Source organism: Nomia melanderi, chromosome 7, assembly GCF_051020985.1.
Source record: "Nomia melanderi isolate GNS246 chromosome 7, iyNomMela1, whole genome shotgun sequence".
NCBI lineage: Eukaryota > Metazoa > Arthropoda > Insecta > Hymenoptera > Halictidae > Nomia > Nomia melanderi.
In genome coordinates, this window is record NC_135005.1 from 672,963 (window position 1) to 697,343 (window position 24,381).

Genomic DNA, 24,381 nt, shown 5'->3' on the forward strand with positions numbered 1-24,381 from the left:
ATTACTACTTCTTTTTCTGAGAAATAGCCGTTTCCTTCCTCATAAAAAAAATAAAATCACTTTATACGTTGCTTCTGTCTACTAACAAAAATCATAAAACTTATCTGTACTTGATGCCTCCAAATCGGAATTACAATCTGATAATATCCAGTTAGAACAGTTTGCAAACTAAGCCTTGTATTGTAAATACGAATTCTGTAATTCTCCAGTTCCTATTTTCCGAAAGTAATCAAAAGCTTCTAATCCATGGTACTTCATCGGTCATACATACTCCGCGATAATCATCGTCATACGACCTCTAGTATATCAAACACCAGGTTATTACTACATTTCCGAATGGTTGCCCCTCGTTTATGATTGTTGTCACCTATGTTATTGTCCAGTTTAATGCCCGCGCTGCACGTCAGTCGTTTATGAGTCGTTTAAAGGAATAATAATAGAACCATACGCGGATAGTCCACTGCGTGCAACATCAAAAAATACCCGACATTAAAGGCGCGTTTCGCAGGGAACGGAAGTGCATCATTTTTCAAGTGGATACTCTTTTCTACATGAAAGTTACGTCGTTCAAGCTGGAGTGGATGTTACATATTCGTCAAAGGATGCTAAAATGTTCATGCACTCGAAAACGCGAGCAGCGACGCTCTTTTTTAGGACGTTCCCTTGAAACGGCGATATCAGGTTGCGCAAAGCGGCGCCAAGGTTGAAGATCAACGTTGAAACGTGGCCGAGTTACGAAGATTTCGTCTGGAGACATTCGTGCCATACAAACTCGATATATTGCCCGAGGATGTCCGTTATTGGACGTTATTGGACATCCACTAACGAGCACGCCGGATAGAAAGTTTATTGGACGGTGGTTTCCGTCACTGCGGAGAGCCGTGAATGGTTGTAAAGTTGGAAAAGGATGCCACGACGTCTCCTGGTATTAGCGGATTTTTATAATCGCAACGGCCACTTTGGAATTTCGAAAATATATTACCGCCTCGTTCACTCAGGAATAAAATTTGGAATTGAAATTTTCAAGAACTTCAAAGTCATGACAATTCTTTTGTAAGAGTATATTTTGTTAAGTTGTATCTTGCCGCGAATGAAAAAATGAATTAGAATGTGCACGACACATGATTTATGACTCTTTGAAATCGGCACTTGTATATTATTGTAGTTAGAAGTGAATACTATCGATGTTCCTTTAGGCTGCTCCGCGTCAATTTCATGCCGACGGTTCGCAAACATTGTTTCGCCGGGATCTAAGCTCATGGTACATATGAAATAGGCACGGAACCGTAGGCCTATCTCGAATGTAAATATTATTAGTAGCAATATTTACCATAACAGCGAAGGCCGCAAATCTTTCACAACCGCGTCGTTTCCATTTACCCGTACAATACGTTCCTTATATTGAAATATTATCATTCACTTGCTTGCACTTGTAACGAGTAGGTAGGTATATCAAAGAGACAGTATGTAGATCAATATTGAAAATATTCAATGAAGTGAAATTATTTCAAAGAACAATACCTAGCCATTGAGTTCTATTGGTTACATCCAAAATATGAAGATAAAAAAGTGATCAATTCCTCATCTTCAAATTCATATGATTTAATTGCAAATACACAATATGCCAATCGATGTAGTAGTCCATCGTTTATATAAACGAAAATGATTTGTTAAATTGGGCTTTGAATAAAATAATTTATGCTGATTTTTCATATATGTACATAAAGCTGTGGTTTCGGGTATTTGATAGGATCTTGGGCTCAAGTTTTCATTGGACTAAAGCTTCCGGTTAGCCAGCCAATTTAAAGGACGAACTATTGCTGATGTAGAACAAATATAGACTATGATGTACAAGGTAGGAAAAGTGAGAATTGATCAGCCTGGAAGGCTGCCAGGCCGTTGAAGGCTTAACAGTCTAGCGCTGATGGAATCCATTGTCAAAATTTCATTGGATCAAATCTTCCACATAACCGCCCAATGAAAAAAAAAGACTATTAGTGATTTTGAACAAACATAGACAATGGTATCTAGATATTGCAGAAAGAAAGATTGAAAATCGTTCAACAATCAATTCAAAGTATTTTCAATTTTGTTGTCTAACTGTAATTGAATACATTTTTTAAATTTATTTGAAAATATTTGAGAAACGCTAAAAATATTCTAAAAATATTAGGTTGATGCAAAAGTTTTAACGTTTTTTTATAAAAAATAAAGATAAAAATTGTACACTAGCAAAACCAAAAGTAACACCAAAGGAAGAAGTGTCCTTTATATAAATTATAACAGTTTGAAAACAGATGCCATTTTTTCGAAGAAAAGAATGTTTTTGTTAGCCACGTACAAAAAACGTCAGAATGTTTGCATCAACTCGATACATTTATTTCCCAATGAATATTAATTAAACATGTTCATATATTCAAACTACACATCCGCCCGTAATGTGTCAACATCTGTATATAAAAGACGATCATATAATCGCATGGTATGAATAAAAGGAATTATCATTGTACGATATGGTGTAAAAATTGTATTGATAAGATACCTTTCATCGTCCTCCAAAGTGTACGCCATCAATGCAGCGCCCTTCTCAACGGTGGCGCAAGTGGATCCAAGATGAGAGGGCGCCTTGCCGGTCATGGGACTGGCGAAACACTTGCGTTGCCTGTGCCTGGAGACAATTAGAAATATCGCAACGGCCAGCAGGAGGATCACGGCGGTTAGCACTCCGATCACGACTGCCATGTACGTCGGATCGTCGTGTTTCGCCGTGGAGACCGGAAGCTCGCTCTCCGCGGCGCCATTTTTCTCAACAAAAACGTCGCTCTGGATCGGCGACTCGGTTGTCGGTGCTTCCTCTGGCGTGAAGTTGCCGTGGGCCACGTCTGTGCAAAAATGAACGAAAAAAGGAAAAAATAAAACGCAACGATTCGCAACCGCGTCAGCCGTACTTCAAAAAGCGGACGGCAGATTTAAACGAGTTCGCTTTCTCGGTCGTTCGATGCAACCGTGGAAATTGTTCGAAATTGGGTCACTGAAAAATGTCACGACGAGCGCACCGTGCGCGCCGTGCTCCACATTCATTCTCCTTTTTGTCTGAATATTAAAAAACGGCCGTTGGAAGGGAGAAAGATCGTGGATCATGAATTTTTCTATGGGGTCGCGCCATGCGCCAGGCATGACTAAACGCCCTTGTTACGGCCCGAACATTTGGGGCAGAAAATATTAGCGGTACAAGCCCGCTGAGTATACGCGGAATCATTAAGCGGAAAGAAGGCACTCGAGTGAGTGCACGCGGAGCGCATAATCAAGCAGCGCGCGCCGGCTTTCGCGGAATTTTCCATTTGCTTGATCGATGGATCGCTGAACGATTCGGTTGTCTAATTACGGATTGCTCGTGGGTACCTCGTCGCAATAAAATTTTTAATAATGCTGAACTGGTTAAGTGATACGTTGCTTTCGAGAAATGGGGAAAACCAAGCGTAAGCAGATACTCTGGCTACTTTCATTTTCTCGTGATATTATGCTGTAATAAAGGGTTACAAGCTTTTTATTTTTGTGGAAAGAATGAATTTTAAAAGTCGCAGGATCAGTAACATTTTTTATTTTTTTTTTTTTACGTCGGTATTTGTTTTTATAGGTATAACTAGGTTACTTGTTTTTATAATTGTTAATTCCGGATGTTCAGATTTTTTTTATAGTAATTTTATGATAATAACATTTTGACTTTCATTAAACACGAACGAAGGTAATACCTATGTAAATTTTTTAAACATACAGATTTATATTTTTGCATAACAGGGTTACTTATTTTTATATTTACTGATTCTGGATGTTCATGTTTTTTTATGGTAAATTTAGTAGTAGGATTCAAATCTGTATTAAAACCGAACTAAGATAAGTATGTAGATCATATTTATTGACTCTAACTAACAATAAGATATCATCTCCCTCACCTATAAAGAACCTAAAATTCAGAAACCCAATTTCGTAACAAACCGCACCGAAAAAAATACAGATTTTCTTTTCGTTGGTAAAAAATTACCGTCATTTTATTTAAGTAGACACCATTTTCTGTAAGGTGTCGGCGAGAAGCAAGACCGAGGAAAGAACATTTTTATATGATTCTATCTTTTCTAGTGTACATCGCTTTGTTTCATTTAATACAATACTACAATTTAAAATAAACGAATGAATATAATATTAAAATTGAAACAATTTTGAACATTATTATTTTTACAAGCATTTACCACATTTCTTCCTTGACTTTAATAGAATTTAAAAGAATAATTGTTCACTTTAAATGAAGGGTTAGAGTACAGTATGTCGGCTACAAATGTATCTGTCATTTTTATTTAATAATTACAAGCATAGTAAACATGCGATTGATGTGATATTACCTCGTTTATTTAATTATAATTCAAATGGTAGAAACTGTTATATATAGTTAAAAAACCTTTTCATTTCTACATATATATGTTTTTATTATAAAAGTCAACTGATGAAAAACTAAAAATACATCTTTCAGGCATGGACGAACCCATATTCCAACATTTTTGGAAAGAGACCGAATAATAAATGTTTTAAGATTTAACATTGAATTTCGTCATAAAGCTTCGCGTTGTTGTTTATATTCTCAAAAATAAGCAAGAAAGATTAGTCTTTAATACTGAAATGATAATGTAATTAACAAAACCGCAAAATCTCAAAAAGACTGGATAAGATTAGAATACGAGCAATCTCGTACACAGTTTTCAAAAATGTACTTCGAAGAACAAACATTTTTAAAGTTAAAGATGCATCTCCTGTCAGTTTTGCATTTCAAGAACTAACCCACATAAATAAGTCCGCACCTCTTGCATCTCATTTAAGAAAATCTGAATTAGCGTTTAAGTACACAAATTTTTTAAGTTTTTATAACTTTACCGTGTATACGTCTCTGGACGATACTTTGTCGAATATTTTCATTCTACGCACATTTGCAATAAGCAATTAAACTTTTACATTGCAAACATTTATCGATACGAGAACCAGCAACTTCAGCACCTTTTTATAATGAAACTTTTTTGAAGATTAAGTTTTACTTAAAAACAAAAAATATTGATTTTTCTGCATTTTAAGATAAATAAAATTTAATTTTCGCAATTTAAATTCACCCATAGTATAGCACCTATAATAATAATAAAAGTATCAGTTCCAGAGGAGTTTTCTAAAAAAGATTTTTACAACACGTCCAAAATCTCATGCAATTTGTAATGTTATAACTACAGTAAAATTTCTACACACGGATAAAAACAGTTTCCATTGAAAAATATTAATTTTTAATTTAATTAATTAATTTTAATCTAGCAAAAAGCAAAGAAGAAAATACTCCAAGGGGAACAACAGAGCCCTCAGCATCTTCAGACGACCGTTAATTAGCTATTAAATGAATTTTTCCGCTTTTTCAAGTTTCACCAGAACAATATCTCTCTCCCAGGATGTTCATGAATCCTCGTTCTGTCTATGCCATTAAATAAAATCTCGCCAGACGTTCGAGCGCGATCTAGTCACCGGGTGGCCGTTCATCGAAATTATCGGCGAGCAACGAGGAAGATGCCAGAGAAAAAAGACGCTCGACTCGTAAGCGTGCGGAAGTCCGCGCGGAGTCGTCGATGAAGTCTTCCGGACTCCGTCGCGCGCGCGGTGTTCCGTGGATTCCTGGCAGGATTATTCCCGGCTAAACAAAACTGTCGTCGCGTTTGATATCGGCTTTTACGTGGCCTTGGCGTGCATCTCCCTCTTTCTCTGTCTCTGTCTCTGTCTCTTTCCCTCTTTCCCCTGTCACCTCCGACAAACCGTCTACCTGCCATGTATCCCGTATGAAATCTGATATTAAACATTCTTCACTCCGGAGGCGGGGGTTAATTGTGAAAAGGGGTTTTGTTTCGCGGAGAGGACCGGACCCGTCAGGTGGTACGACGTAGACTCATCCCTTCGTCGAGCGCTCGTGGCCACGGGCTCGTTCGCAATTTCACGAAAGTTAGTTCCCATGCAAACAGTGGAGCTACTGGTCTTGCTGACCAGAAACTGACCAGGCGGGGCACGGGTTCTAGATTCTCCGGAAACCGGAAGCCTGATCTTATTCTGAATGTAATGTCCTAATGGTTCTCGTCTACGAGAATTTCTTCAATTCGTAGGAAGTAAAACGAATTATTGCATGGTTTTGAAGTCACGCTTCAGATCCGCTGAAAATTCATTGTTTGTTCACATTGTTAACGGGAGATTGATTAAAAATGTGACTGACTATTAAAATTATTGATATCGATCGTTGGTTCTTAAACATGATCCAAGAGATGTCTTTATCATTGTCTCCCAATGAAAATAACTGTAGTATGATTCTCTTCCAAGATTAATCAGCAAGTTTCGGAAATTGTGTTTTCAGTGTATTTTTCATATTAATTTGTTACATTCTCCAACTATTTATATCTTGTAAACTGAGCCATTTATTAAGGAAAACGAAAATTAATGGAAATATTTGTATGTGCGTGTTTTTGATAGGGGTAAGTATTATTTTATTTACAATGACTTAATGATTTCTTATAGCTTTGATAGCTGTAGTGCTGATTAAAGATTTATCGAAAATAACGTTCTATATGAATAATCTAATTTTCTCTGCCAATAATAACATAAGAACTAACACAAATAAATTTTTATATTTTAGAAGAACCAATTCTTTTAGTCACAGTGGAAAGTTATGTTTCTGAAAAGGAATAAAAATTGAGCGTTGCTTAAGCATCAGAACAGAGCAAATAAAAAATTGTTGTTTATGTAACAAAATTTAATAGCAATTCTGTGGTTTCACTAGCGTTTCGACGTGAAATTAAGAATAATCATCGAACAATTTTAAATATTCATTACTCTTTTACATTTTTTCCGAGTGCCAAACGATTTGAATTTTGAAACGTCATTCGGTATTTCAATGAAAAAGCCTTGCCTACGCGTGCTAAACAACGCTTTAAACAATGTTCTGGATTCTGCGCTACAATTAAATTCTTATCACAGTTACGCGCCTGCAAAGGACTTGGAGTGTCATAATCGGAATTGAGTTTCCAATTAAATTCTTTATTCGTCGGGCTCGTTACACTCGCGCGTACTTGTATGCTGTATTGCGTCTGCTTTGTGTGCTGCGATTGATTGACCGATTTTTTTCTCTTTTTCTGTAACATTCTATACAGCGTATAACGCTCACGTTGCACATAAGTGGATTTAAGTTTACACACTGGACAATTTGAAAGACTCGAATAGACTTCTGACACGGGAGAAGTGGTTTATGAAGTATATAGTTTACGATCAAGATTTTTTTATCATTCTTCAACCAGCTTTTCGGTAAGAGAAATAGTTTTTTGGCGAATTGATCAGATTTGTGAAACATTTGGGATCTTTTGCCAATTTTAACACTCCGTGGGCAATATGGACTATAAATGGTTCCGCTGGAAATTTTATTTTTTAGTTTCTCTAAAACGGAGAAAACAAACTGCCTAGATACTCCATCTACAAAAACTTGTATCCATGGGGGTTAGGCACCCCATATACCGTTTCCCATGATCAGTTCAATTTCAAGTTTAAAGAGGATAAAAAAGTTTCTGTTCTTTTAATGGTCCATATTGTGGTCCGTCTTAGAATTTTTGAAGTATTTAATGCAGAGCAGTAGTGTACGAGAAGCACCGAACAGACTATTGGAAAAATTGTTCCTTTTAATATGTATATCTTGTGATTTGTTCATAATTTATCTGTATAAATCATTTATGATTTTACTTTTCAAAATAATGCTTTACTTTGTTTTCCAAGAATATAACTTACTCAAAAATCCCCCAAATTGAAGTCTCAAAATAATTATACTTCTTTAAGGACTGGCAACTCTTTTTATATTTTTTTGAAAGATCATAGTCTTTTGAGTGAAACCCTACAATATTTTTTTTTAATATTAACTTTTTACAAAGTTATGCACGTTTAAGCAAAACCTTATTTTTTCATGACTTCACTTCGACTTTTAATTTTTATTTCAAACTGATAAGAAGAATTGGCTAAAGTGTTATTTGTGTATTAAATTAGAGACTACAGTAAGTATCTTAGAATTTTTTCAGATTTTTGCAGAAATCATAACAATGAAAAATCAAGCCTAACTATAAATGGTCCATATTGCCAACTATGTCGGTGAAAAACTATGTTGCCGGTGGAAGATTAAGTAAAAATGCATTCTAGGATAAATATTAGTCTGATTTAGTATTATTTTTAATTTTAGTCCTAGATAAAAGTTACACCAACTATAACAGCACTGTTACATTGGAGTCATTTAATTTTGTACAAATACGTTGTTTATATATTTATACATTCATTTTTAAAGGTTTCGCAATGAGAATTTTTAATCAAAGGATAATTAAACATTTTCTAACAATTGTCTCAGTTGCTACTGCATATTAGATTGTTCTCTTAGATCTTTTACATGTAACTAAATATAAGAAACACAAAAAAACCTTATAAAATATTAAAATTTACTATACAATACGTTTTCCTGCTTAATTTAGGATATAATATATTATATATAATTTAATGTATATATTATGAATTTTCTGAAACTTAGAAATATATATTTAGTTCACTTGAGTTATGTATAGATGGCTCTGACAGATCACGTAGGTCACTCAAATGTTTGGTTATCTTATTCTGTGTTCAGTTACGCTGTCTTTCGTACGTCAATCTTCATTATTACTGTAACTTAGTTTGCTGCGCATTTCTTTTGCTCTTTTTATTTTTCAATCCAAAATTTACACGGTTAAAGTGAGAATTTTGACATTTTCACTTTCTTCGCATTCTTCACAATCTTCTTTCGAATTCGTTGGGCATTGTTCAAGTGTGATTGTGCGATTTGTTAAAGCTCATGTTACTTCTCTTCAAGATTAAAGCTTCTACTGTACATTCAGGAGAACTACACTAAAATGACCTCAATTAAACATTTAATCAACGCACAGTTTGAGTTGTACGAATCAATTTTTTCCACCACTGCTGGTTTATTGGAACTGGACAAAAAAGATGTCACCGTAGAATTTATTCAATCCCGCATGTTATTGCTCAAGCGTAACTGGTTCAAGTTTGAAGCGAATCACGAGATAATCACCGATAAATGGACCGAGGATCTTATAGAGCATCAGTATTTTAAAGAAAACCTACCTTCACGATGCGAAAGCATCGTCAGAAAGAATCAGGACCTCTTTAACGAGATTCTCAAGCATACATCAAATTATTCAAACCAAAATGGCGATCATCAAAATTCTTCATGCAGCCGATACCAGTTAAGACGATCAAGAAGGCAACTGTATTTCAATATTCCGAAATTTGATGGCTCGCGCGAAAAGTGGCGTGGATTTTGTCTTTTTTTCGAGGCACTCGTAGATTCGAGCGATACCATTACTAACGACATGAAATTTAATTATCTTAGAAAAAGCATAAACGAAAAAACGTTACAACTTATTCGTGACATTCCTGTAAACGGTGAAAATTTCGAACTCGCGTGGAATACCATCACCAAGCATTATGAAAACCAATATCGGCATCAATAGATGACTCGAGCTGTTGTTATCGTAGAAAAGATTGTCAACAGAGACAAAAAAATTGTACCGTCTGCGCTCAAGGATGTGCCAGTGCGCTTAAACGTTTGTATTTATCGATGTATTTCAGAAACTAAGAAAGTTAGGAAAATTTTTTCTTTTAAATATATAATTTCTATAATAACATAGAAACTTTGTAAAGCATATGTCTTTATATACACCAAGATAACAGATGTAGCTGTAGACAATGAAAATGAACATAATATATTATACATCTCTATTCATGTAAAATTATATTTTAAATCTCCTTTCCTACTTTGAAATAATTTTCCTGTCCCTTCATGAAGGTTTTATCAATTAATTAATATAATTTCAAAGGTACTTCAATAGAAACAACAATTCTACTAAAACCTAAACAACAAACTATATCGTTTCTTTATTAATTTTCATGTATAAATTGTGAACATCAGAATAATTCTAAATTAATATTGATGTTATGAATATCAATTCGCACATGTAATATCTAATTTGTGGTTTCACGATATCCTGCGCGCGTGTCCTAGCAGAAAATAAAAAATAAAACAAGCGGGGACGCTAAAATAGAATACGTGTCCGCCATATATTACCGCGGCTCGACTAAATATTTTCGAAAGTGGCTGGGACCTCCCGCGATACCGAATCCCCGTTTAATTATAGCGGAGCTCGGTTGCAGCGCGATTATTTCGCCATTCAAAACAATAACAGACTCGGTCTGCCATCGCCGCAACACATTCGGTCGGTAGTACAGTAGTAGCCAGATTTACGATCGGATCAGGATGCTGCGCGATTGCGACAAGGGTGGGCCATAACTTACGTAGGTGGATCTTCCGCGTATAAATCATCGCGCGAACAGGGAGATGCAAACAGGATGCCTTTCTTCGCGGTAGGAATGAAAAATAAAATCAATGGAGGAACGAAAACGTAAAGGAGTTCGGTAAGAAACCTCGCTCCTTCGTTTTGCAGTTTCCTCGCGCGTCTCTGCATAGACATGCTTCCTCTTTCTCGCTTCTTCACTTTCTTTTTCCCAATCTCTATTTCTTAGTTCCTTCTTCTCCCTTTTTCTATATCTTTCTATATCTTTTCATTTCTTCTTTTTCTATTTCTTTCTTTCTCCTTCTTTATTTCCCACTTTTTCTTTTTTTATTTCCCGCTGTTTCCTTTTCCTTCTCTTACTTTCATTTCTTTCTCTGTTTCCCTTCTTTCCTATTTCCTTGTTTCCCACTTTAACTTCTCTATTTTCCTCTTTCCTTGTTCTTTCGCTTTCTCGTTCTTTCTTTTTCTCCTTCTGTCTCTATTCTTCCCCACTCGTTATCTTCCTTCTTTTCCTTTATTTTTCTCCGTCGCATCCTTCTTCTCTATTTCTTCATTCCTGTTTATTTCCTAGTTTCCCTCGCGTCAAACAACAACTTGAACTATGAGGACAACGCGGGCAAAGATGTCGCTTCACGTGTAGCGCGGCCATGCAGCTGACGCTCGACGTCAAATGCTACTAATGCGCTCCTTGATCTCGCGACGTACTCGTTCCCGCGAATTCGCGGTCGAAAGAACCAGAGAAACATGAGAGTGTAAGAGAGGGGGGGGGGGGGGGAGAGAGAGGGGGAGAGAGAGAGAGAGAGAGAGAGAGAGAGAGAGAGAGAGAGAGAGAGAGAGAGAGAGAGAGAGAGAGAGAGAGGAAAAAGAAGAATAAAGAATAAAGAAAAAGGGGCTCGGCAATTTTCAAACGCTTTGATTTACCGCTCGAAACGGAAATGGAGCCGCGGAACTTCGTTTCAATCGCGACCCCGTTTTCAACCGGCCGGGCTTAATCGAACGTCCGCCATTGTGAGTCGGCCACCGTGGGATTGTCTGGCGAATGGATGCTTCCGGTGCTTCGAGCATGTCAGACGTCGCCGCCAAGCGTTGCCTTAACGCGTCCCGCCTCATTTTGATTTTTATTTATTGGCCGGCATCGCGTCTATTGTCAGATGAGAGTTTCCCTCGTTCACGGCGAACTTATCGCGCAAGCTTTGTGTTCCGATATCTACTCCTTCTATTCATCGTCGCCTAGAATCACTGAGCTCAGGGATTATTAATTAGAAAGTGTCCTTCATTTGGTACTAATTGCACGCGGATAGTACAATCGAACTTCGTCAAGTCGAATCGTAAGGGAAGGCGTTACGTCTTCCAGCTACAAAAGTTTCATCTTATCGGTTTTCGAACAAAAGGGGTTTAAGAAACGAAAGTTCGACTTATGGAGGCTTTCTGAAGGTTTTTGCTTAGTGAATTTTGACTTACATAAGTTGGCCTTCTTCTGAATTTCAGTTGTAGAGGTAAGATACATATTAAACGAGAGGTAAATGTTTCAGATTACAGAGTTTTTATATTTCGACTTAGAATCTCGAGCCATCGTGGTTCCACTGCATTAGAGTTTTTTTTAATAGACACCTACTTTTGTGCATTGTACATTATCCGGTAGTAATATATACTTATTATATACATACTACTGAAAAATATACAATTCGCTATAAGATCTTCGATTTTCATTCGGACAGTAAGGTTTTGTTTTCTTTTCCTTTTAGTGATACGTAAGGATGAGGGAATATTTAGATTCGTTTTATTAGGAATTATAACATTAAATATGAAATATTAAATGATATATTTTATACAGTCTTTAGACGTGTATGTTAATCCTTTGCGCTCGAGAGGTGACTCTCAGTGATCACTAGATTCGATATAGCAAAACTATCGTTTTATAATGCATCGATATGTAAAATATTGAAATACAATAACTTTGTTTCTTAATTTATATACGTTTCCTCATTTGTCAGTTTCGAAGAATGTCGTTTATATCTCACTGAAAAATGTTGAAGGTATACTTCAACCTTCACTGAAGGTTGAAGTTGAAGGTATACTTTTACATGATAACATAAGATGAAAATCGAAAGTAAAGTACTACAATTTCATTTTTAAGTTATTAATGTTTGAAATCCAGCTATGGCCATATATGAGTTGTCTGCTTCTATCCTTCGCACGATACGTTATTTCACGTTCGTACTAACCTGCCTTACACGCGCTACTATTGACAGATAGTCATATTCTAGAGTGATTTTTGACCCTTAATAATTTAAAAACGAAACCGATTTGAAAATCACAATTTTTTTACTCTTGAGTTTCGTTTTATATTATCATGGAGTTCTGAAACTTTTTCTTTTTTGTATTGAAAAATATTTTAATATCATACTGTTAATAATACTAAATTACAGCTACAACTATATCGAATTATTATGTTTTGATGTATTAAGATAATCATACTTAATTTGTGTTCTAACATGTTCTGTATTTAATTAAAGTAACTTAATCATAGTATTCTCCAAATATTGTATTTGCTCTGGCAAATTTTTGGTTTTAGCGTTATCAGAGTATTTACCAACGTTCGAAGGGATCAAAGCGTTCATAATCTGTACGATTTGCAAATTTTACTGTGTTTGTTCTACTCATTATTCTCATTACCATCGTTATCGAAATCAATTCTTTATTGAATACTGATGCTGTCAAATGCGTTGAAATATTAACGCTTCCTTCATCAGTATGTGAATATTTCAGAGAAATGATCCATATTAATGAGTTTCAGGATTCATTATTAGGCTTGAATGAACCAATTCATTGTTCCAGCAATTCATTAAATGACAGATTTTTGGAAATTGGTTCGGTAATTTTCAATAGCTTGCCATTTTGCATTGGTTTTCCATACACAGAGTCAATTTTATATAATATTCGTTGTAGATGTATATACTTATTTACCAGACGAATCAACGAATGACTTTTTTAAAATGAATTTTAAAAATACTTGCGACAGCTTCATATAAACATAAACCCTAATATTTCAGACAATTTAGATTAATATTCCATTCTCATTGAATTAATCGTTATAGAAACACATTTTTAAAGAACCGAAGAAATACAAGCGAAACCAATTAAAAAGAGAAGTATAAAACAGGGTCTACCAGATAGCTAAGAATCCACTACCAGATCCAAGAGGAAACGCGAATCCTTTTTCCTTTCATACTCATTTCTTCTTCTTTCTGTTTTATTTTCCCTATCCTATTATATCCACCAACGCACATAAACCCGACGCATTTATTAAATTAGTTTCCCTCCTTGCTAGCTCTCATGAATTGCGTTTTTATTACTTGAAAACGAATCAATAATTTATCTGACGCTATATTCTTGTATAATATTGCGAAATACTACAATTTAGAAAGATCTTTAACGTAGGAACTATCGCCTATTTAATACGACTGACACGTATGTGTTATAAAAGTGACAACATTACACATTTTTAAGTTTCTACTGCTATTTAATACACTATGCAAGCAAAGCTATTAATTTGAAAATAATTTTGGATATTCAACACATCGACTTCGGCTATTTCTCCAATTAAAATACATTCGCTGTGAACATTCTTTGTGAAAATGTACTCATATTTTTACTCGACATTGAAAGTAAGATGGTAATATGAATATGACACAACAGGTAGAAGATAGTTTAAAACTAGATACCTCGTTTGTTGACATCGACGCGTTAACACTGTCATGACATCAATAACTGCAAAATAAGAAAACTAAACCAATTGTTTTAAATGGTACGATAGCATGGCTTTATTAGGCAAAATTAGAAATGTTCTGCAAAATGGCCACCAGTTCAATTAAACTAATAGAGAATCAGTTATTGATTAGTTACGATTTTCCGGCGGAAATAAATGACCTGTACAACGAGCGCGCGAACCCTCGTTAATCAAGTTTCATCCTTTCACATCCTCCTACGAAAGGAAGCTCGTCGAAACTGTTTTTCACGCAGGTGAACGAATCGCAGCCGTGACGAAACGGATTCGAAAGGATTCGCAGATTAATGCCGCGGCTGAAAGGAGGAGGCCTTTGTGAACGGCCGAAACAGGAGCTTTCGCAGCGGGCTGTTGCTAATGACGCGTCAGCCGGACTACTTTATTTCAACAAGTTCGCCACGCCGCCCCTTTCACCGTAGAGCAACCCTTTCCGCGTGGCTCCCTCATCAGATCGACCCCCTCCAGACAGATAATTTCATACGGATCTCATTCGCGTGCCCTGCGTGAAACTCATGCTCGTCGATTCGACCTTCGTTCATTTATTTCGAAGGGAAGGGATAGGAGCCAGTCGACGGGGTGGAGTAACAGGAAATAGCGAGCCGAAGAAAAATGATTCGTGGACGACGCACCCCACGAATGTAACCGTCAAGGCTATGGATACATTGGGTGCGTGTAGGGACGAAACAATCAGACATTCCTAGGAACAATGAATTATACGGAGATGAGAAGTTGCCTGATTTTCTATACGTTACAACTACACAGGAGGAAGGGCAATTGTTCGAGATATGTACACTGGCCCACAAACGTTTAGGAAATCGATATATTTATACTGAGAATGCTGTGATCACCGGATGGTTGTTATCTTGAAATTTTCGTACGTACGATGTTTGGGGTACATGTGAAAATAATCTATATACATTTCATTGACATCGAATAACGCACGTCTGAAATGGTTTCCAAATGATCAGACGTCTAAAATATATAAATATTATCATTATTGCTGTTGAGCGTCGCAATTAGTTACGGCGATGCTCTGGCTCAGTTTCAGATTAGTGATGCTGAGCCTGAATGAAATAATGAGATTTTCGATGAGTTGTAATTGGATCGATGTCGATACGTTAAGTTGTGGAATTCTTCGTTAGAGATTCCGTTGATTCGTGTTTTTTGTGGAACTCTTCGGTAGATGTTCCGTTGATGCGTGTTGTTGGTGGAACTCTTCGGTTAGAGATTCCGTCGATGTGTGTTGCTGTGGAACTCTTGATGAGAAATTCGCTCGATATGTGTTAAGATTCTACCCTTAAATAGGTGGCTGTAAGGGTAGCGTCGGGGGATGAGACACGCGGATTGGTTGTTTCCTAGAGTTACAAGTTTTGGACAGGGAGGAGGCCGTTTTTCCTAATTGGTGACAGTCACTGGAAAGTTGACCGCCTCCAAGTCCATCGGTCACCTGCAGGTATCGAGAGTACCTTCGCGTGACGTCATGGAAATTCCGCGTGCCTGGACCGTAGCAGGTAAAAAACTGTATGAAGCTCCTTAACCCTGATAAAACATGCAAAGAAAATATCTAAAATGTAAAAATGCTAATCCTCGAACAGCTGAGGGTGGTTGTCGAAGATAATGGTCGATGGCTTCATAAAGTTATTTGAGCTACGATCCCTTGAAAGATTTAGAGGAACGTTGACGTAACGGTGTTTCAGTTTGGGATACCGAGCGTCAACAATTGCCATTTTTGCATGGCCAAAAGAATTTCCTTTGCGTCGTAGTACTAAATCCAATAACAGAGAGATTTATTTCAAGTATAGAAAGTTATGAATCAGTGGAGCATTTTAACGACAAATTGAGAAAAAATTGTTTAAATATGATTAAACAATTTATCTAATGAACGGCTCATGTACAATGTATAACACCATTAGATTTCGATACTTTCTCACCATATTCAGTGTGTTGTATTAATGTTATACGTTACAATGTATTAACACTATATTAATGATACTATTAGTAACAGTATTAGTGGTATATAATGCAGTAGTATTATATTAGAATAATATACAGATACTAATAGTACTACATCTATATAATACTAATATAATACTAGTATTAATACAATACATAACCCGAGGCTAATGCCAATGTTTGAAAGAAGAAATCGTCGCAGGTCGAAGAAGCCATTGGATTGTTAGCAGCATGGAGATTATTCCCGTCGAAAGTGTAGAACTTCCAACAATAATCAAAGGCGAGGCACTCCGCCGTGAAAGTCTCGGCGGAAATGTAGCAATCGCGCCTTGCAGCCCTTCAAACACCCCCGCCGGTGGCGAAAGGGATTCGTTAAAAAGTTTAGCGACAGTTCTATCCCGTTTATTTCCTCGCAATCTCTTTGAAGACAATCGTTCGATCCGTCGACGAGCACGTCTGCCGGGGCGGGCCGGAAAGAGACGAAGGAAAAAAAATAATGGATGCGCCCGGGGTCCAATATTTTCAGCTACCGTTCTGTACTCGTGACGTACCAAATATTGGAACATTGTTTAAAAATTGAAATCTTAACTGGTCTACAATTTTATACGTTACACATTTATACAGACGTTCTTTGCATTTATTTAATTCTATACAAATTTATTATCATTTGGTGTTACGTACGCTATAGTTGAAATTTGAAGTAAATGCTGCGGAAGTTATTTGATTTTTCAGATTTGTGCAAGTACACGTGGGATGTAGAGCAATTTTCTTTTGTTTTATTAGTAAATAAAATATACTTTAGTACACTGTTGATAGTCGTTCATACTGTAGAATGAATGACTGAATTGTTTCTCCACATTCCATAATTCCAACATAAAGTTTTGCATTCGTCAAAAAGCAAAAGTCAAAAGCAAACTCATAGTATGCAAACAGTTTGATTATTACTTTTTAAAACTATGTGATTTCGAAGATTTATTTTTTAAATAAATTTAGAAAACTGTGGTATTAAGCTCTCAAGCATCCAACGAATACAAAACAAATCGTAAGAATTGACTAATTCACTAATTTACAAAGTACTTTTCAAGAAAATATAATTTTAGTTTCTCCATACAAAAAATTATGCACGAAACAATAACTGAAACACCTATCCTTCACTTTAACATTTCAATGTTCTACCAAATACATGGCATTATTTGTCACTTTCAGTGAAATAAAATAAAGAAGTGATCGAAATTGTTATTATTTGACTTTCAAAGACTTGTACATATTTCATCACTTTAATTTCGAAATGTACAAACACAACCTGAAAGGTACTTATATTTATCCAGTCGATTATTAACTCTGTTACAGTTTAGTATATTCTTGAAGTATTGTACGACAGCTCTGCAGGGATTTAGCCGTTCCTTCGCGTTCTCTTTCAGAAGTGATGTAATTGCTCAGGGAAATGCAAGAACCCGCATCTCGTTTTCTTCCTTAAATATTCAAAATATCGAATCCCTCCACTGATATATCGCGAGCATTTACCTCGCGTCTGGCAGCGTTGTGCTCGCTACTGGGTATCAGACGCCGGGAACCGACCCCGGCTTCGACCCTAAGATTCCACGCCGGATACTCGATTATTAATCGACAGAGAGGAACTGGTCCCGGCTGCGAAAAATTTACCTAAACTTGTCTCGTTAATAATCCCATTACGTTGCCGCAGCTTCGCGAGATTAACTCGCATGGTTCGCGCGAAAAAGCTCGCGAACAGGGGATGAAACTAATCGTAGCTTTTCCCGGTTTGTTATCCGGAGCCGGTGCACTTTATTAACTGCCAGGTGAATTGTTCAGCATTATTTGGCTGGAAAATACAGTTTAAATACGAACACTATTTTCATTTATCTCAATATGTTTTTAGCATGTGGAAACAGTCGCATGCAACAAGGTAGGGGATAAATTCAGAGAGATGCGATTTTGAATTGAAATGGTGAAATATGCAAAAGTTATCTAAATTTTTGGGTAGTACGGAGATAGTATTGTATATTTCTTTGTGAAAACGTTTTCATTTTTACAATAATGTTTCCCGTATGCAGTCACATTTTGATTAGAAGACTTTGAGTTATGCTATTAATAATAATTTGACTATTTGACTTGGCTTTGTTGGAATTCTTTATAATGTGTTTGTATTCACAAATAGTATTAGCAAATATACGATAAAGTTAGTATTCAGAATGTTCCTTCTCGATTTAACATTCTGTATTTATCATTATTTAACTGGTACAAGTGACTAACGTTTAAAAATTTCAGATCATTAATTTTGTAAACCGAAAACTTGCATTTTTTAAGTGGAAGATATTTATACGAGTGAATATTTAAATCTTATATAACATTTCAATTCAATAAAATCAAATTATAAGATTACAATTATTAATGTATATTTATTAACGTTGTAATTTCAAATTAGAAGTTTAGAAAATTAGAAGAAGTTAAAAAGACAGTAATAAACTAACTTTCATTTTTCTTAGAAGAAACAAAGTATCACCTTCCCTAGCAACAAAATAATTTCAAATATGAAACGTCACAATGCTAATCTTTGTTGAAATAAAAACAGACAGAAAAGAATAGTAAAAAACTCCGGTAAACGTTCTGAAAATGAAAAATAATTAACTACATATATTATTTTTTAATTGTAGCGACTCTTCGTCGAAAAGCCATCGAACATTATTTTATAGTAAATATAGAATGAGAACGAACGAATGTGATAACATTACTTATATTACGTCTTAAACTAAATATTAGTAATATTTACTTATTTTTATTTTAGTCCCTGTATAATTTCCACGTATGATTTTAATCTTTGTGGTTTGTTAAGTAATATAATTTTATTAAGCTGAATAATTTTTAAAACGTATTACATAACCTTCAAAGCATATAATTGTAAAAGGCATTTGATATAAGTAAATAAAATGGATACTGTCTGAAATAAAATCCAAGAAAAATACAGAACGTTGAAGACATACACTTCTAACATATAATAGGAATACACTGTATCAACTTTGCCACAGTAGAATTGAATGAAACGAATATTCGTCTGGCTAATTTATATTTAACGTTAAATAAATTTGCCGTGCAGATTTGGAGAACGAAATAATTTATTTATACCTTGTAAGAGTTTCAAGCAATATCAAAGAAAATAGTAGAAGCACATCCAGCGAAGTCGGTAGCAAACGCATCGATTCAGTGATCATACATTTCGCTTCCGTCAACGTTCCAGCGTTTTCCAGCTGCTATTTGCTCGACGGGGAAATTGTCTGGGGTACATTTCCATGTACATCCTTTGAGATGAAAAAACAGTGGATGGTGGAGCGCAGACTGGAAAAGTTTCATGCCCACTTTATGAGTCCGTTGTTAGGTCGGCAAATCTCGCTGACAAAGGACCCTTTGTACGGGAATGGCTTGTAGAATGCTAAGATGTTTCCTCTAAACCGTTCGCTCGCCTATTCGATTCGTAATATCGTCCGTTTATTTAAAATAAAAATTGAAATCGCAACGTTTGATAGGTCGCTAGGGTTGTTTCACGCGCGATTCCATACAGACGCGAGGTATCTGTGGTTCTGGGGTGGAGTTGTCCGCATGATCGCTTCTTTTATTCTCAGCTGCATCGATTCTTTCGCTCGAAGGACATCTTTGATGCTTATTTAAAGGCATTGCCGGGTTAAATGATAAAACTCGAAAGTTGAGTTTCGTGACACGGTTTTTACGCGGAGGGCAAACTTCTCTGTTCAATTGTTTGGCGACTCGAGCGCCGTCGCGTTTAATTCCTCGGTACGCTTAACAAAGAATCTTCCTCCGGGTGGGTCTGTACCCGCTAGCTGGAAACGAAGAGAGTTCCAGCGCGAGTTTCGTTCTTGTTGTTCGCCCTCTTCACCTGGCAAAGCTCGTTCGGCGCTCATCTTTTCCTTTTTCCTTCCCTCAGATTCTTTTCGCCGGATTTATACATCATCTTGGAATTAATTGGATTTTCTTTCCGTGGCTGCGACGGAACGGAACTGTTCGCCGATTTAATCGCTCGGAAGAATCAACTAATTCGTCGAAAAATAAACCGGCGATGTCTATTCGGCCGAGAAAAAATAAAGTGGCATGAAACGAGTGGAACGGCTATACTGTAACGATATTTTTCAAATAATAAAGTTCTTTGGAAAATACGTTGTTTTCCGGGTACACGGATTTTATACGAATCATATGAACCGTGGATGTGCAATCATTTTGTTTCCTTTAATAAGATTTAATGCGAAGTAAAAATCAAACCACGAATTAAATAATTCTTTGACCACGTACCATTTATAAATACGCTCCGTTTAATTTAATATCGAGTAAAATATTAAATTGTTTATTGAAGTATTGAAAGAAAAGCAAATATGATTCAAATCTATGGCATTTTAGAAGATAAAAAACATAAAATCAGTTATAAGAACATTCGATTGCGTCCAAATGAAAAGTTTACGTTAAAAAAATATATGTTTTATTACGAGTTTTGAAAATATTTCAGTAGTAACAGTACCTGTTACGACCATACATATCAAATTTCTAAACTACCCAATAATGCGAAGAACTATATCTGCATCGATTGTACCTAGTTCATACAACAACATTTATATATGATAACATTTATAAAAATGAAATGATGTATGTATGCATCATTACATATAGATAAATTATAGTGTTAAAACACAGAACAAAAACAGTCGAGCTAACTTTGAGAACACTCAAGTTTTTCCTCATCAAGTGTAAGTGAGCACGAACTTTTGAACAATACTGAATGTAGTTTGATATTTAGCGTCCAATACAGTTTCTATCTAATTATGAGCCAACTTAAACTGCGTCGAACTATCGAACACCGTTTTCCCTTGCAACATTAGTTCCAGAATGTAGCAAATATTCGAGCGCAGTACAGACCAGCCACAAGCTTCAGTCGCGTTTTCAAACCAAAGACGTTCTCTGTTTCCATGAATCGTGCAGTCCTGATATCGGCCCTATTATAAATCCTCTTTATTCGGGACTCGGGTACAGGAAATCTTCCGTAAATACGGGTAAACTCGGCATAAGGAAACGATTTCCATTCGAATCGGACGGAACTTATATTCAGCGAAGAGTATCAAGTACACTCCTCGGGACAGCGACGTGTTCCGTGATTTTATATCACCGTTGATAAAGCGCTTTCCTCTGTCTAACGTTCACGATGTTATTTCCCCCCCCCCCCCCTTCGTCGGCGATACGGACAAGTTGATTTCTATTGAAACAGAGCGTTATCTCGTATCGAGTCCGGAACTCCCTCCAGCCGCGTGGAAAGAAAATATGGAGCGCCGATGGGATAGGAAAAAGAAGACAGCAGAATAAAAACAAAATAAAAAGGAAGAAGGGATAATAGAACACGTAACGATTGGCTAGTTTCGATTTGCGCGTTCGGCCCTACGCGAGGAGACGGTTTCTTTTTGTCACGAACGTTGTACGACTTAATCGAAAACGCTCGAGTGACAGACGTATAATAAGCCGTTGTCAATTACCGTGTATCAGTTTATACGAGCGGGCCTTCGGGTTTATTTTCCAATGATTGACAGTCGGTAGCCGAGCTGTCGAGTTCGCGAGGATGGGTTCGAGGGAGAGCCCGGCACGCCGAAGTAGAAAAGAGGGTGGCGCGCCGGTGGAATCGGCGCGCAGACCGGCCATGTCAAATCCTATGCAAAAGGCGAGGAATTGCAAAAACTCATATACACTGGCTCGGAACGATTTTGCGTCACGCGCAGAAATTTTTCGTTCTAAGTTTCAGCTGTGGCCCGATGCTACCGTGCCAATTTTTTACCGGTTTTGTCCTCTTACTTCGCGGTACGCACTGGGAAACGGGTGTACAGTATGGGTCAAAATAAAATGCATTCTGACGGTATGTCAACTATTTCGTGTACGCAAATATTAAGTTGAACAGAAAGTCTTGCCGGGAAAACTCTTATGAATTTGTGAAATTTGTTCAGATTTCATCCTGTTTCAGGTATCTTTTCGTTATATACGTTTGAGAAGCAAGGGAATGCAGTAATATATACCTTACATTGAGAAACAAATTATTTGTTTCTAAAATAAATGCTTACTTTGTCTTACCTACAATTTACCTATAAAACTTTTTGTTTAATTCAACGCTTATATAAAATTTAAGAAGAAATAATAAAAGTATAAAATTCATTAAAATTTGTTCTGGCCAATAAGTAAATTAACTCTAGGTGCCTGAAGTTGCTTGTTCAAATATCAGCATCGATATTTGTTAAATATTTGTTGTTTCCATGACTAAAGAATATTGCAGTTTATAAATAATATTATCGTGATATAAATTCTTTATTATTATTATGATTGTCGTCGTATAAAGAAAACTTGGTGAATTAGCACTACATAAGAATTTATCTTGTTTTTCATCTCACACCATTAGACCTTTTTCATTTATTATGTCACCGATATAACAGGCGAAAGAAATTCTTCTATTATCCCCACTTTTGTAAAATAGTCTACAAAAATGTAAATTTGTATATTTTAGAACCTTAGTATAGTTCTTACTACCCTCACCGAAACTTTTGATTCGGAGTGTACATTCGTTTTATCGTTCTGTACTGCAGACTCTCGTGTGGAACGGTTCGACAAAGATTGTGCAGTATATCATACAAGAATTACGCGTTCCACGTATCCAGCCTTTCTTTGGGAAAGAATCCAATATATTCTTGTCGAGCGGCAATAGTTTGAATAAAAACGATCGGTCCCGCATACTCACCGGAGTCAAAGGTCACCTCGCTGATCATGATCCACCTGTCCGAGAAGTGGAGTCTCAGCTTGACGTATTTACCAACCCGATGATGAAGCTTGATGGTAATGTTTCGTGATGTCTCAAATATTTTATCTTCCATATAAGTGTACGTAATCGGCTCTCCGGCGTAATATTTCCCACCGATGCTGAACAGTATGTCGACTTGCGAAAATACCTGCAACATATGATTGAGAGCTGTTTCAGTTAACCTTACACCTGGTAACATCAGCGTCTCAAGTATCGTTCTAACGTATCTTATACAATAGCCTTTCGATATCAAAAGAATTGCAGTATTCATAGACCTATACTTGTGAATAAGCAATTACGGAAATTATTGTTTTAAAAGTGACGCGATTGAAAACTGTTGTAGTTGATTTTGCACCTCGCAACATCAGAGTCTGAAATATTATTTTGTGAAATGACAATAGCGCTTCAATACACATATAAGAAGAAATACATTATTCATAGATGTACATTCATGAATTAGAACTTCCGGAGAGTATTGTTTTAGAATTGGCAGCTTTTTCATTTAATTCTGAGGAAGCAAAGTTTTAAATATACTATTTCAATATATTTTATGTGATAATACTAACTCTTTAATATAAATAAATATGTATTATTCATAGACATACTTGTATACTTATAAATCAGTAATGCTGGAGGCTATTGTTCTGAACTAATATAATTATTGGATACAACAGATAAAAACTATTCTATGTAACTAATAATACAGTTGGTGTGTGAAGATTAATCATTATCGATGTAATAGTTAATAAAATTCAGGTATTTTAAAAAATTAATTCTTTAACAATGTGTTACATTTTACAATTCAAATATAATTAGAGGAGAGTGATCTTAAAGATAAATTCCATCGTATTTAACATTTTATTTTTAAAAGTTAGTCGTTGCTTCAAAAATAGTACCTCTCTCGAGAACACTTTTGCAGTAGAACATTTAGTTGCTCTTGTCACACGAATAGTGTGAGTATCTCAAAGCTGATAAAAGAATCATAGCGTGATAAATGAACGTTACGGATGGTTTGCCACCAAGGTGGAAGAAAAACAAAGTTAAATTCTACCAGAGATCGATCCGAAGATCAAGAATTTCCATAATATGATAAAAAGGGCGGGAAATAAATATCCATTTTTATTATGCTTGCCGCAAGCTCGAGAGATTGATCACGGCAGCCTTAAAACACATCGGAAAACCTAAATAAGCCCGCGTAGATGAAATAAAACAGACATAGACGAAGTATGACGTTGATGGATAGAGCCGATTTGAAAACCCGACCTCGTCGAAAAAGATTTCAGAACAAAGTAAAGTACGGTTCTTGGTGTAAGGGAGAATGAAAGTCGTATGACTCCCGAAGACCTTATAAAAGTTTT

The 24,381-nt window shown here is 36.1% G+C and overlaps 1 protein-coding gene across 3 annotated transcripts in view; it reads right to left on the reverse strand.

Annotated features, from left to right (window-relative positions):
• The window catches only part of LOC116424242 (discoidin domain-containing receptor 2), a 281,595-nt gene that overhangs the window by 54,015 nt on the left and 203,199 nt on the right, over positions 1–24,381 (reverse strand). For all 3 annotated transcript variants that reach the window (XM_031970366.2, XM_031970370.2, XM_031970369.2), the window contains 2 exons: positions 22,964–23,171; positions 2,543–2,882 (listed from right to left, as the gene is read on the reverse strand). In XM_031970366.2, the coding sequence (XP_031826226.1) occupies positions 2,543–2,882; positions 22,964–23,171 (548 nt within the window). The remainder of the gene's footprint in view (positions 1–2,542; positions 2,883–22,963; positions 23,172–24,381) is intronic.